We start from the raw sequence: 12,082 nt of genomic DNA on the forward strand, positions 1-12,082 counted from the left end.
CTGGACTGGACTGACTTGATAACCTCTGCTGAGCAGCACACAAGTAATGCACATCATCAGTTTCTACAATAAATGTACAGAGATGTCATAATACAATGCAGATGAGAACAGGTGAGAAGCATGGCAAACAACTCGTGATATTTCCGTATAGAGGAAATAGGAAAACATTCAGTGGATCAATACAATCCTTACACAACCTTTATGAGAGCATCTGGATAATTAGTTAGGTATTATCCTGCATATTACTTCTTCCATGACAATAGGGGCTATAGGTTCTTGTGCTTTTTCATTAGGAATACAACTTGTCTATGTGAGTCATCTTAACAAATCATTGTTCACCTTTTCACTAATAATAAATATTATTTTAGTTACTTAATTACTGTAAAAACAGGATTAGTATATTGACTTGTATTTAACAGGTGCACATAGGAAAGATCATGAGGACCCAATACGGCTTGGCCAACCATGTGATGGTTAAGAATTCCTGGTTTGGGAGATACGTAACCTGACTGTTTGACCTCACTGAACAAATGTGTATTTTATTTATACAATTTAAACTGTCTAATTTTTCAGAGTGAAGCTTATTGCTATGGAAGACCATCTTATTGCTACGGAAGCTTATTGCTATGGAAGACCATCTTATTGCTACGGAAGCTTATTGCTATGGAAGACCATCTTATTGCTACGGAAGCTTATTGCTATGGAAGACCATCTTATTGCTACGGAAGCTTATTGCTATGGAAGACCATCTTATTGCTACGGAAGCTTATTGCTATGGAAGACCATCTTATTGCTACGGAAGCTTATTGCTATGGAAGACCATCTTATTGCTACGGAAGCTTATTGCTATGGAAGACCATCTTATTGCTACGGAAGCTTATTGCTATGGAAGACCATCTTATTGCTACGGAAGCTTATTGCTATGGAAGACCATCTTATTGCTACGGAAGCTTATTGCTATGGAAGAAATCCAGTGACATGTTATAGCACAAAGACAACTTCATAAGGGGATATAGTTATGAGACCAGCAGCTGCGATGCTGCCACGCCGGCCTGACTTAAGAAAGTCCGGGGCACCCTTAGTGTTAGCCGCGGTGGTGGATAGGTTAGGTTTAGGCAGCGTAGCAGGGGAAGGTTAGGGTTAGCCATCCCTAGGGGGAAGGGTTACGGTTAGGCATCACTGGGGGGGGGGGTAGGGTTAGGCACTAAGGGGGGAGGGTTAGGTTTAGGCACTAACGGGGAGGAAAAGGGTTAGGGTGCGGGGTGGGGAGCATTAGGTTTAGGTTACAAGAAGGGAGGGTTAGGGGGGGAGGATAAGTATACCTACCCAACAGTCGGGATGTCGTTATTCTGACAGGAGGCATCCCGACAGCCGGCATTACATACTTTGCTGGTGACATATACTGATCATGCAAGTTAACACTTTATATGCCTTCAATCATTCCCCATCCAAAGGAAATGCAGAGGCTGTCTGTGGAAGTGAATGCTCTCAGCAGTGCAATACCTTGGTTTCATGTCACGGAGATGTTTCTGTAATGTATTTTTGTTTACTGTAACAGGATCCGCACACATAATTGCCAACATTTTAAAATAATTTCACTGCTGAGCCAGAGCATCTCAGTACATCATTCACAATACTGTCTCGGTTAATAATGGAGTGCCACAATTTCCATCATGTCATGTATTCTGAAATGTTTTTATATCTTATATTCTCCTCTTCAATAAATGCCAATGTAAGAAATAAGAATAGATGATAAGAGCTGCATGTAAGAAGCACAGTTGGTAACTATGCATAGAGCATACTCCCTTACTGCCTTATCTTGCAGCAGCACCTTGAGTAGGGATAAGGTGCAGGAGCTATCAGGAGTCTGTCCAGACAAATATCTAAAGCAATACAGCCGATGCTTTAGGGACTGTCTATCACATTTACATTACAATAATAAACATACAGTATCATAAGAAGTACTAGGAGGAAAGTGATGCAATCCCTTAAATGAATTAATAAATGATTTAATGAATTAAATAATTATATTGTACATACATTGGTAAGTCATGTTTGTGAAAGTTGCACAATAAAATATTGAAAGTTTAACTATTACTTAAGTCATAAGGGCAGGATATTCCAATGTACAGGCTTATATAAATGTTAATAAATATTGATGAAATAGGGGAATTAAAAACGTGTTAAAGTACAGTACATGCAGCATTGGTTGCCCAATGTGCTCCTTTTATGCACCCATCATAATCAACTTTTAATTCTTATCATGTGTGCTTGTGATATTTAGGTTTGAGTCCTGCTACCCCTTCCTAGAGTACCTCAAAGTATGTACAGAAAATAGGCAGGTATTAGCGCCGAATAAAGGGAAAGTACCTTTTAGACCAGATTTATTGAGCAAAATATAAATAAAAATTCAATTTGTATCACTGGACAAATACCTGAACTGAAACCCTTTCTGCAAGTGCTGTTATTTGTAGGCTTTTCTAAAGCAAAATATTTATATATCTGCAATATGTACTCAATATAGTATTAATAGACTATAGGCTTACATAGAACATGAATAGAGGTAAATCTTATGTTTGTCCCTGTAGTTACCGGACTATACACTTACAGAAAAATCCATCAGATCTGGACTAAATATAAAAGCTATATACTTTAGAGTAAGTAAATAATTACATGGCGGCCAACAGATTAAAATAATTTCTAAGGACACTTTGACTGCTGGACAAGTGCATCTGAGGATGTCAGCAGTCCCAGGTGCACTACAACATCAATAATGACATGCTTACTGATTTAATTGTTATGAACATTTATTTATATAGCGCCAGCAAATTCTGTTACACATTACAATTATAATGTAAGTTGCATCCAATATACACATAATAGGGAATTATTATGCAGTTGAGACTTGAAAACTTGAAAAATAGAGATATTTCCAAGTAGAAATTGTTAACACCTAGGACTGTCCCACGAAATTGTGCGCCGTTGGCATCTACTAACTTGCCTTAAATCAACTCAATCAGGGCTCACATGACATACAGTTTGTCATATCAGGCTAACTGATATTTAGGTTGTTGTGTTTAACGCACCACGTCATTACAGCACATATATCAGCCTTTATAAAACAATCTCTTGCTAACTAATCATGCACCTATAATAACATACAAATGTGACTTGTATATGCCCCAGAAGAAAAAAATTATAAAATCAACAGTGATATATCCCTAGTTGTCATCTCTGATGTTCCCACTATATTTGCATTTCCTCAAACATGATACTATTTGTATTAATATCAGCATTCTGCTAATCCACTGATACCATGTCAGGCTCTGGAAGATAGACTTCATTGTAACATTGAAGCAAGGAAGATGTTAATCAGCATAGAATGACTCAGTATAATACCACTTCACTCTTTATGCAATACATGCAATACAGATATTGCATAAAGATCATATGTACTAAACTAATCAAATGCAGATCAAGAATCATTTGCAGACAATTTGTACAATTAATCATTACAATAGAAAACACTAACAAAAAACAGGAATTTGTTTAGATTGCTACTGAATATGGTTATTGTTTACAGGAGAAAGCTTCATATTGCAAATATACCATATGGCTTCATGTTTAAAATGCTAACAAGGGAACTACAGTATAGCATTTTTTATTAAAGGGTAGGAATGTACTCACTTTGTATATTTATGCAGTAATGTGTCTTTATAGCATGTAAAGTAGCAACGCAGGAAGAAATATATAGTTTTTGTCCTTGGAAAGCTGCAAGACTCTAAAGAATCAGCAGAGCATTATATGGGTCATAACTTAATACAGGAAAGCGAAGAAGCTTCCCATCCTTAGAGTAGGGTTATGGAGTTTACTAAGTTTATGTTAACTAATATTTCAGAGGAATATTTCAGGTACTGCAAAAAATAGGATTTATTTTTTTTCTTATGCAAAAAAAGTAATGTCTCTGGTCCAAGTATGAATTTTATCTAGGAAAAATATATCAAAGAAAAATAAAAGAAAAAATTGTCCTGCCGCCATAAGGCTACATTCATCTTTCAGCCTGGCTGACAACTCTTAGTCATCAAGCAAACCAGAAACTGACTGGCCACACATAGCCTGAAGCTACATTACAGATGTTGATCTCAGCAAGCAATTCTTTGCAGAGGTTAAGCAAAGCGCACCCAGTAACAAAACTTATTGTTTATTAATGTCTAATATCATATTTAATTTACATATTACCAACAGATCCAGAAGCTTTTAACAAGAATTAAAAACTGCTTCTGAGGTTTATGATTTAATGAAATTGAGCTTTAGAAATAGAAATATAAAATTATTATCACAAACTCAAGAGCTTACTATCTACTACCCCTTCTCATGCACAATTACAATCTCAAGAGCTTACTATCTACGACCCCTTCTCATACACACAGTGTATTCATACTTTGCATCATACGATATAAAACTATATGTACACAGTGCTGACATGTAATTTGCATTAACCATTTATTCAATTAATATGAAACAGCTATGATACTATACGAAGTTAAAAATAATATAACTTCAGTTGTATATTTTGATGTGAGAGCATGTTACGAACTAATTAAACAAAATTGTATAACTAGTAATTACCATATGCATTTGTAACAGTAGTAATACGGAGTAACTGCTATATTAATATTTACAATACAATGCAAAATATATTTTTGTTATAGTTTAAAAAAAACAGAACTGCTTAACCAATTGTACTAAATTCATCAGTAATAAAGCTATTTAAGGGGCCCATTATTGTTTTTGAAGATAATGTAATTGTGACTGTAATAACAGTTTGGAATACGACCATTGTTTAATTTTACATTTAGTATATCATTATTTGGAGTGTTGTTCCACAATAAAGCAAGGAGGTAATTACACAACTCTCCACTGAATATTCCATAGCTTTCTATTGTATGCTAGGGCACAGAAGCATTACTGTCTGCATAGCCTAGAACAATTGAGAGTGTTCTCTGAAATATTAATGTTCTGCAGATTGACTGCTAATCTGTGTATTCATTTTTTTTTATAAATGTGGTAAAAGTTGTTACACTACCCAATGTGCAGCTGGATTTATACTACATCAGGAAATATTTCAAATATGTGATACTTTTAAATGTCTGTAAAAGTGCACTCAGAGAAATGGGACTTGTACGATGTCAGACATCTGTATCAAAAGAGAATTGAATGAAGCAAAGTCTTGCAGTTATTTAAATACCAAATAAGTGACATGCACACAAAGTATACAAACAGCTAGTGTGTCATGAATCATGCAATCGCCACTGCTACACATCACGTTGGAGGAAAAGAGAAAGCCTGGGGTGATACAGTATCTGTCTGTGCAATTTATCCTGAGCAATGAATGAAGGCGATGATATGGGGGAGATAACTACTAAGGAAACGAGGAAGTGGATTTCCCTAACATATTAAAAGTAACCTCAATAGCCTGACCCTTAGTGACAGAATACAGTAGGTGCTGAACGAGGTTTGGCAGCAATATATTGCCTGCCCTATACAGTAGATGGGGTGACAATATGCATCTAATAATCCATACACACCGTGATTACTGACAGGACATGTGGTTCCTTTATAACTGTAGCCTACCAGACATTAATGTCACATCAGAGCCATACAGCAGCTTAGTGTCACTCACCCACAAGAAGGCACACTGGCAGGAGCAATCTGAAGATGAGCCCACACACAACCTCTGATGCCATCACCTCTGGGACGTCTTATACACAGGGCAGAGAACTTTGCGCCGCTTATTAAATGTCCCGCAGGTCTCAGTCCCCCCAGGGCATACGTGCGCTCAGTAAGGGGTAAGCAGAGGACATGACCCCCAAAACTTGTTACACTCGGCTTCTGATCCAATCCAACATCTCTCAGTCAGTCCGAGCAGTGGGAAGAGAAGTAGAGAGACTGCACTTTCTGCCTGCAGCCTCTCACTCCCGGCCTCATGCAGCATGAGTACAGGCGACCTGGCAATGGGGATCTGTATCTGGTGCCCAGGAGGTGGCTACAGTGACAGATAGAGAGGACCTGCTGGGATCATAGGAGTCTGCTGCACCGTTCCTCTCTTGTGTCTTTCCCTCTCTGCTGTCCTGACCCCTTTCCTCCCAGTCTGTCAGGGCTAGCTGGGTCCCACCTCCAAACTTTAACTCCTTATCCCACAGCAACAGCAATGTACTCAGCACTCTCACTAAGCTGCTGGAGATAACCTAAGTGCAGGATAGCTGCAGACGACTAATAACTGTCACTTTCACAGGTGTGTGTGTGTTAGTTATATATATTACATCTATATCTACCTATATATGTTATATCTATATATGAGTGTATGGTAATACATGCATTAAGTTAGAAAATACACAAGGCAATAGAAATTGGAGTGTATATTAGGGCAAAACAAGAAAGGCTATACAGGCTTGCTAGAAGAAATAGCTCCCTGTCCATTGTCCCACATTAGTTGTAGGATATTATTATATACTATGACTCACCAACAACAAGGCAGATTGGGAGAAGTAGTCTGAAGATTAGCCCACATGCAACTTCTGATGCCATCACTTCAGGAACTTTATAAAGCTGTATTCACGTAGAAAGGAAAGCAAAAAGCAGTGTGCGCCAGCTGTTAGTCTTCCATAACCTCTGTCTCCACACAAGGGCAGAGCTAGCACCATTTAGCATCGCTTTGGAGCAGGCAATAAGCAATGTCCTTGCATCTCCAGGACATTAAATCCCAAACAGATTAGGGTCTCTGCTGCTGTTTCCTTGTACCCTCTTGTAGCAGGTTGTTTGGCTCTGGTCAGTGTAAGGACCAATCATGTTTTCCCAAAACAGAACATCAGGAGTTGTTCTAAAATGATATGTGCAGTCTAATTTGTGTCTATAGAATACTTGTTTTCTTATATTCCAGAGAAGCTATGGGCTCCAGATCTAAGAAACATCAGACATTCTCCATCAATAATCCCCCAGGGGAGCCAATGCTGAGTGGCAATATGGTTAGAAGATTCATCCTAGAAGCTGCTGTATCTCATTGCAGTACAGAAGGTGGTGGCTGCTCACAGGGCTCCTAGGGATGTTGCAGTGTCACTAGATAACAGCCACTCCTCATCACACTGCACTGGCCTGGCCTGACAAGCTGTGTGTGGCACTCTCTACCACCTCCACCACCTCAATGAAACTTTGCAGACCCCGCCTCATACCAGCAGATTGAACAGCCAATGGTGAATTAGGACCTGAACAATGTTGTCTAATCAGATGGGATGTGGATGGAGGATGTGCCTTTAGCCTTGATGTCTGCTTTGTGGACAGGTTTTATTTTTATAAAAGATGTTATAACCGAGAAGCCTGTCATACACACAGAGCTACAGTCCATTATACTTAGGTCCGTTGTTCCAGTTTTATAGAAATTTTTTTTTTATTTATGTATGGGTGAATGTACGTATACAGTGCGTTATACTTTTCCCTCACTATATAAGCTACTGTATGGATATCCTTCACTATGACAGATGGCCCATATATCCAATACTTGCTTGCAGTGTGGCCTAACAGTAGCTCAATCTACTGTTAGTTCCAGACAAACAGTAGGTAGCATTCACTTTGGCTACATGGCTACAGGAATCACTTAAGAATTTATTTCTTTATCCAACACCATGCTCTCTTTGGGCCTGCTTCCTGAAACATGTATTCACCTTCAATGAATTATATGTGGAACTGCAGGTCTGGCATGCATGTAAACCATTTCTAGTACCTACAAGATGAAAAAGCAGTTTCTCTTATTTTATTTATCATTTCTATTTTGCGTACAAAAACATTTTACACTACCTTACAGAGGGGTAATAATTTTGTACCAATATGGATATTTCTGTTAGTCTACACATCAACAAAATAGACAATCTGTGTATGGCTGAATACACACACAATTATTTTTTGAACGATTATCGTTAAACGATATCGTTTAACGATAATCGTTTGAAAAAATCGTTCACTTTCTGAGTCAAACGATGAACGATTATCATTCATGCGCGTTCACGTTTGTAGTTTGTAGTTTGTAGTTCAGTCAGACTTGTCAACTCAACGATTTTCAGTAAGGGAATATGCAAAAATCGTTTGTAGTTCAAAAAAATCGTTCATTACACTTTAAAAAATCTGACAGATAATCTGACAGATAATCTGACAGAAAATTGTTCATAAAATCGTTCATAAAATCGTTGGTAACAAAATCGTTGTGTGTGTATGCAGCTAGTCACTATCTAAGGCCCTCATTCAGAGCCGGACGCTCTGAGCAGAGCGCTCGCTCTGAATGAGGGCCGTCCTCCATAAAAATGGAGCGTCCTCCTGGACGCTCGTATAGCTGTGGGTCACCACCCACAGCACATACGAGCGTGCAGGATGATGGTCGCGATGGTCTTGACCATCGCGACCATCGCCAGTGCGACCAGAAGCCTGTGGTCGGGGTTTTCGACCACAAGCCCTGGAGTGATTTTGGCTCTATCAGAGCCAAAATCACTCCCACTGACATCACTAGTGATGTCAGTGGGGCCGGCTTCTGACGGTAGGCGTTCCCTTGGGAACGCCTCCGTCTGGCAGGCACGCCCCCGGCACGCCCACCAAAGGGGGCGTGCTGTCAATCAACATCGACATCACGCCCCCTTTGATCAGACACAACGAGCGAAGGAAAGTCCTTCGCTCGTCGCGTCTGGCGCATGCGCACGACGGAGCTCCCTCCGTCGTGCGCATGCTCAGTCCATAACATCGACCCACTTGCGAGCGGACAGCCGCTCGCGAGTGGGTCTGAATCAGGCCCAGTGTCTCTTATTTCCCCTACGTCACACACTAGGGTCCCTTATTCACATGACATCACAGGATAGTGTCTCTTATTCCCGCTACGTCACACACTAGGGTCCCTTATTCACATTACATCACAGGATAGTGTCTCTTATTCCTGTTACGTCACACACTAGGGTCCCTTATTCACATTACATCACAGGATAGTGACTCTTATTCACGTTACGTCACACACTAGGGTCCCTTATTCACATTACATCACAGAATAGTGTCTCTTATTTCCCTACGTCACACACTAGGGTCCCTTATTCAAATGACATCACAGGATAGTGTCTCTTATTCCCGCTACGTCACACACTAGGGTCCCTTATTTACATTACATCACAGGATAGTGTCTCTTATTCCTGTTACGTCACACACTAGGGTCCCTCCGTCGTGCGCATGCGCAGTGCACACCATCGACCCACTTGCGAGCGGACAGCCACTTGCAAGTGTGTCTGAATGAGGCCCTAAGTCACTAGAGTACAGGCGTATTTTAATTCATATGTGTTTGTTTTGTCTGTTTGAGTAATGCAATGGCATATGTTATATATGTGTTGTCCTGTGAAACTTTGGGACTTTTTATACTTTCACCATCTCACTGATTCTGAACTGAGAGCCTGATTTGGGAATAGAGTGAGAATTAGCAAGTAACTGTGTACCCGGACAAACCATATTGCAATGTAAGGGGTGTAAATACATAAAACATGTTGCATGTGGGGTAAATACTGGCTGCTTTTGAATGTAGCCTACAAATATTGCACAGCTCTATTATTACTCTACAATTTAGATGTCAGTTTGGACACTTCCCTCCCAAATTTAAAACTCTCTGCACATTTTAAATCTGCCCTACCTGCAGTGCAGCATAGTTTCACCAAGATGATCAGTTAAGTGCTAAATCTCACTCTATTTCCCAAGCTGTATCAGGTCCTGAGAGCACAGTTTAAAGCAGCAATTTCATTAAAAACGTAGTGGTGTGTGTTTTTTTTAACACAAATCAGAGTGGCAGGCTATAAGACAAATCTTAAAAATTACCAATTATCCTTAGTTTGTTACTTCAGGCTGTCATTTCTGGCCCTATACTTATTCACAGTGTACACTAAAATGACTACCATGGTAACCACAGTTACATAGCACATGCTGTATTGGGCAGGAAAGCTTTGGAATGCTACTCTGAGCTCTGTCTGTAAAATCCTTACCCACCTGCTTCCCTTTCTGCATTCTCATGACATACTGATAGTTGCAGGTGTGTGTGTGTCTGTCTAACAGTCATAATGGAGTCCCCTACAAAGGCTCTGTGGACAGCACCATCGGCGTCCCACGGTCCTTGCTTCTGGCAAGCAGGATGCACGTCTGGAGTCGGGCACACTGGAATCTGTGCAGCCAACCAGGCGTCCTCAGGACGACTGGTTACCACTACACTTAAATGTGCTGCCTTTTTGTGCAACATCATGGCGCCACGTGCATGATGGCATGATGCCGTGTGCATCAAGGGCGATATTTTCAGACTACATTGACACAACACTGTACTTTTCCCTTCTATTTAGCAAGATTCTTCTAAGGGACAGCAGTTGCATTAACACACTGTCCAAGTGAAGTCCCTGTAGGCAGTTTTTTCAATTATCCATTATAAATTCATACTGCTCCCTCCCCAACATGCTATATATATATGTGAGTGTATGTGTAGTTACATCAAGCGCCTGGTGTGTTGTATAGCAAATAACAAAGTGAAATAGCCGTATAAAAATCTTTGTGAATCAATAATTGTGTATATACATATACAAAATAGAGTGTTTTTATACAAGTGACATTTAAAACAATTTATTTTGACATATGACAAACATATATATAATTTGAACAATGGACTCTGTGTATCACCAGTTTCACTAAGAGGCATATCACTGACAACCTTTTAGAAAAACTCAGGGAAGTCATATTGTGTGAAGAAAGATGATGTAGACACTGATGAGGGTGAGGAATCGGATGATGATGGCGTCAACATCTTGCTTCTGTAAAGCCAGTTTGTGCATGTAGAGATCATTGCCAGCAATGTCAGCTGCCCATTGGTAGCTTGTCTTCTGGGGGCCCAAACAAACCAATCGCTTCATGATTGTGGATATTGTTGATGAAGGTGTTGGTGGTGAAGATGGCAGGTGCTTGGATCTAGAAGAGAGAAGATAGCTAGCTGACGCTGGACTGATTGTTGGTACTTTTTTAGCCAAGGTTTCTGAATTTTGAAAAAACTTTTTTGATGGATGTGCTGCAGATGACGTAACAGGGAGGATTTGGGTAGAAATAATTCCACACATAAGTGGATTTTTTTATCTTATGCCCAGACATGACAATGGGCTTTTCCTTTTCATGGGCAACAACTGTTTCTTCCACTGGTGCCTGATTTACACAAACAACATCCTCAGCGTCAGCTTCACAAATATCCTCCTCATCCTGGTGCACTTCCACAGAAGCATCCTTGATTTCTATGTCAGCATGTTCACTCATTCTTAAATCATCATAAGCGGAAGAACCAAGATCATAAATAAAGGCCAAGGCCTTAGCCTTTCCTTGCCACTTCATGTGGTGAAAGGCATATTGGCATTTTATGTCATTCTGCAGCTAACTTTCCTTTTGATGTTTGTTTCTTTACTACTGTAAAAGATTGGTTCATTGATTTTAAATGCCCTGACTTAAGCCCTATATGCCCTTGGGCATCGGCTTTAGTAGATGTTGTAGACGGACTAGTATTGCCATGACTGGTGGCACTGGCAGCAGCTCCAGCACTAGCATGTGGTTCCTGCTCTCCTCTCAACTGATCGTTATCAACATATCAACAAACACATATGAAGTGGGATACAGCACACACGACAATTTGTACCAATTATAAATATTACACTGTGGTATCAATCACCTACAGTGTCACAAGATTTGTTATGAATAAGAAAATAATAACACACTGTGCTACCACTTACAGTGTCACAAGATTTTTTTATGAATGAGAAAAGAATAACACACTGCGCTACCACTTACAGTGTCACAATATTTTTTATGAATAAGAAAAGAATAACACACTGTGCTACCACTTACACTGTCACAATATTTTTTATGAATAAGAAAAAAATAGCACACTGCACTACCACTTACAGTGTCACAATATTTTTTATGAATAAGAATAACACTGCGCTATGACCCCTGGACGAGGCAGCAGCCCCTTGATGAACAACACAGCACCCCT

General features: G+C 39.8%; 1 protein-coding gene across 2 annotated transcripts in view; it reads right to left on the minus strand.

The window, feature by feature from the left end:
* The window catches only part of PIEZO2 (piezo type mechanosensitive ion channel component 2), a 488,868-nt gene extending 482,280 nt beyond the window's left edge, over positions 1-6,588 (minus strand). Inside the window, exon 1 of one of the 2 annotated variants that reach the window (XM_088469701.1) lies at positions 6,525-6,588. In XM_088469701.1, coding sequence (XP_088325827.1) covers positions 6,525-6,588 — 64 coding nt within the window. Of the gene's footprint in view, positions 1-5,683; positions 5,760-6,524 lie in introns of those variants that run through there. The other variant, XM_088469700.1, reaches the window with a different exon arrangement.
* Positions 6,589-12,082: the final 5,494 nt, after the last annotated feature.

The sequence above is a fragment of the Taudactylus pleione genome, unplaced genomic scaffold, assembly GCF_031769625.1.
Source record: "Taudactylus pleione unplaced genomic scaffold, aTauple2 ptg000093l, whole genome shotgun sequence".
NCBI lineage: Eukaryota > Metazoa > Chordata > Amphibia > Anura > Myobatrachidae > Taudactylus > Taudactylus pleione.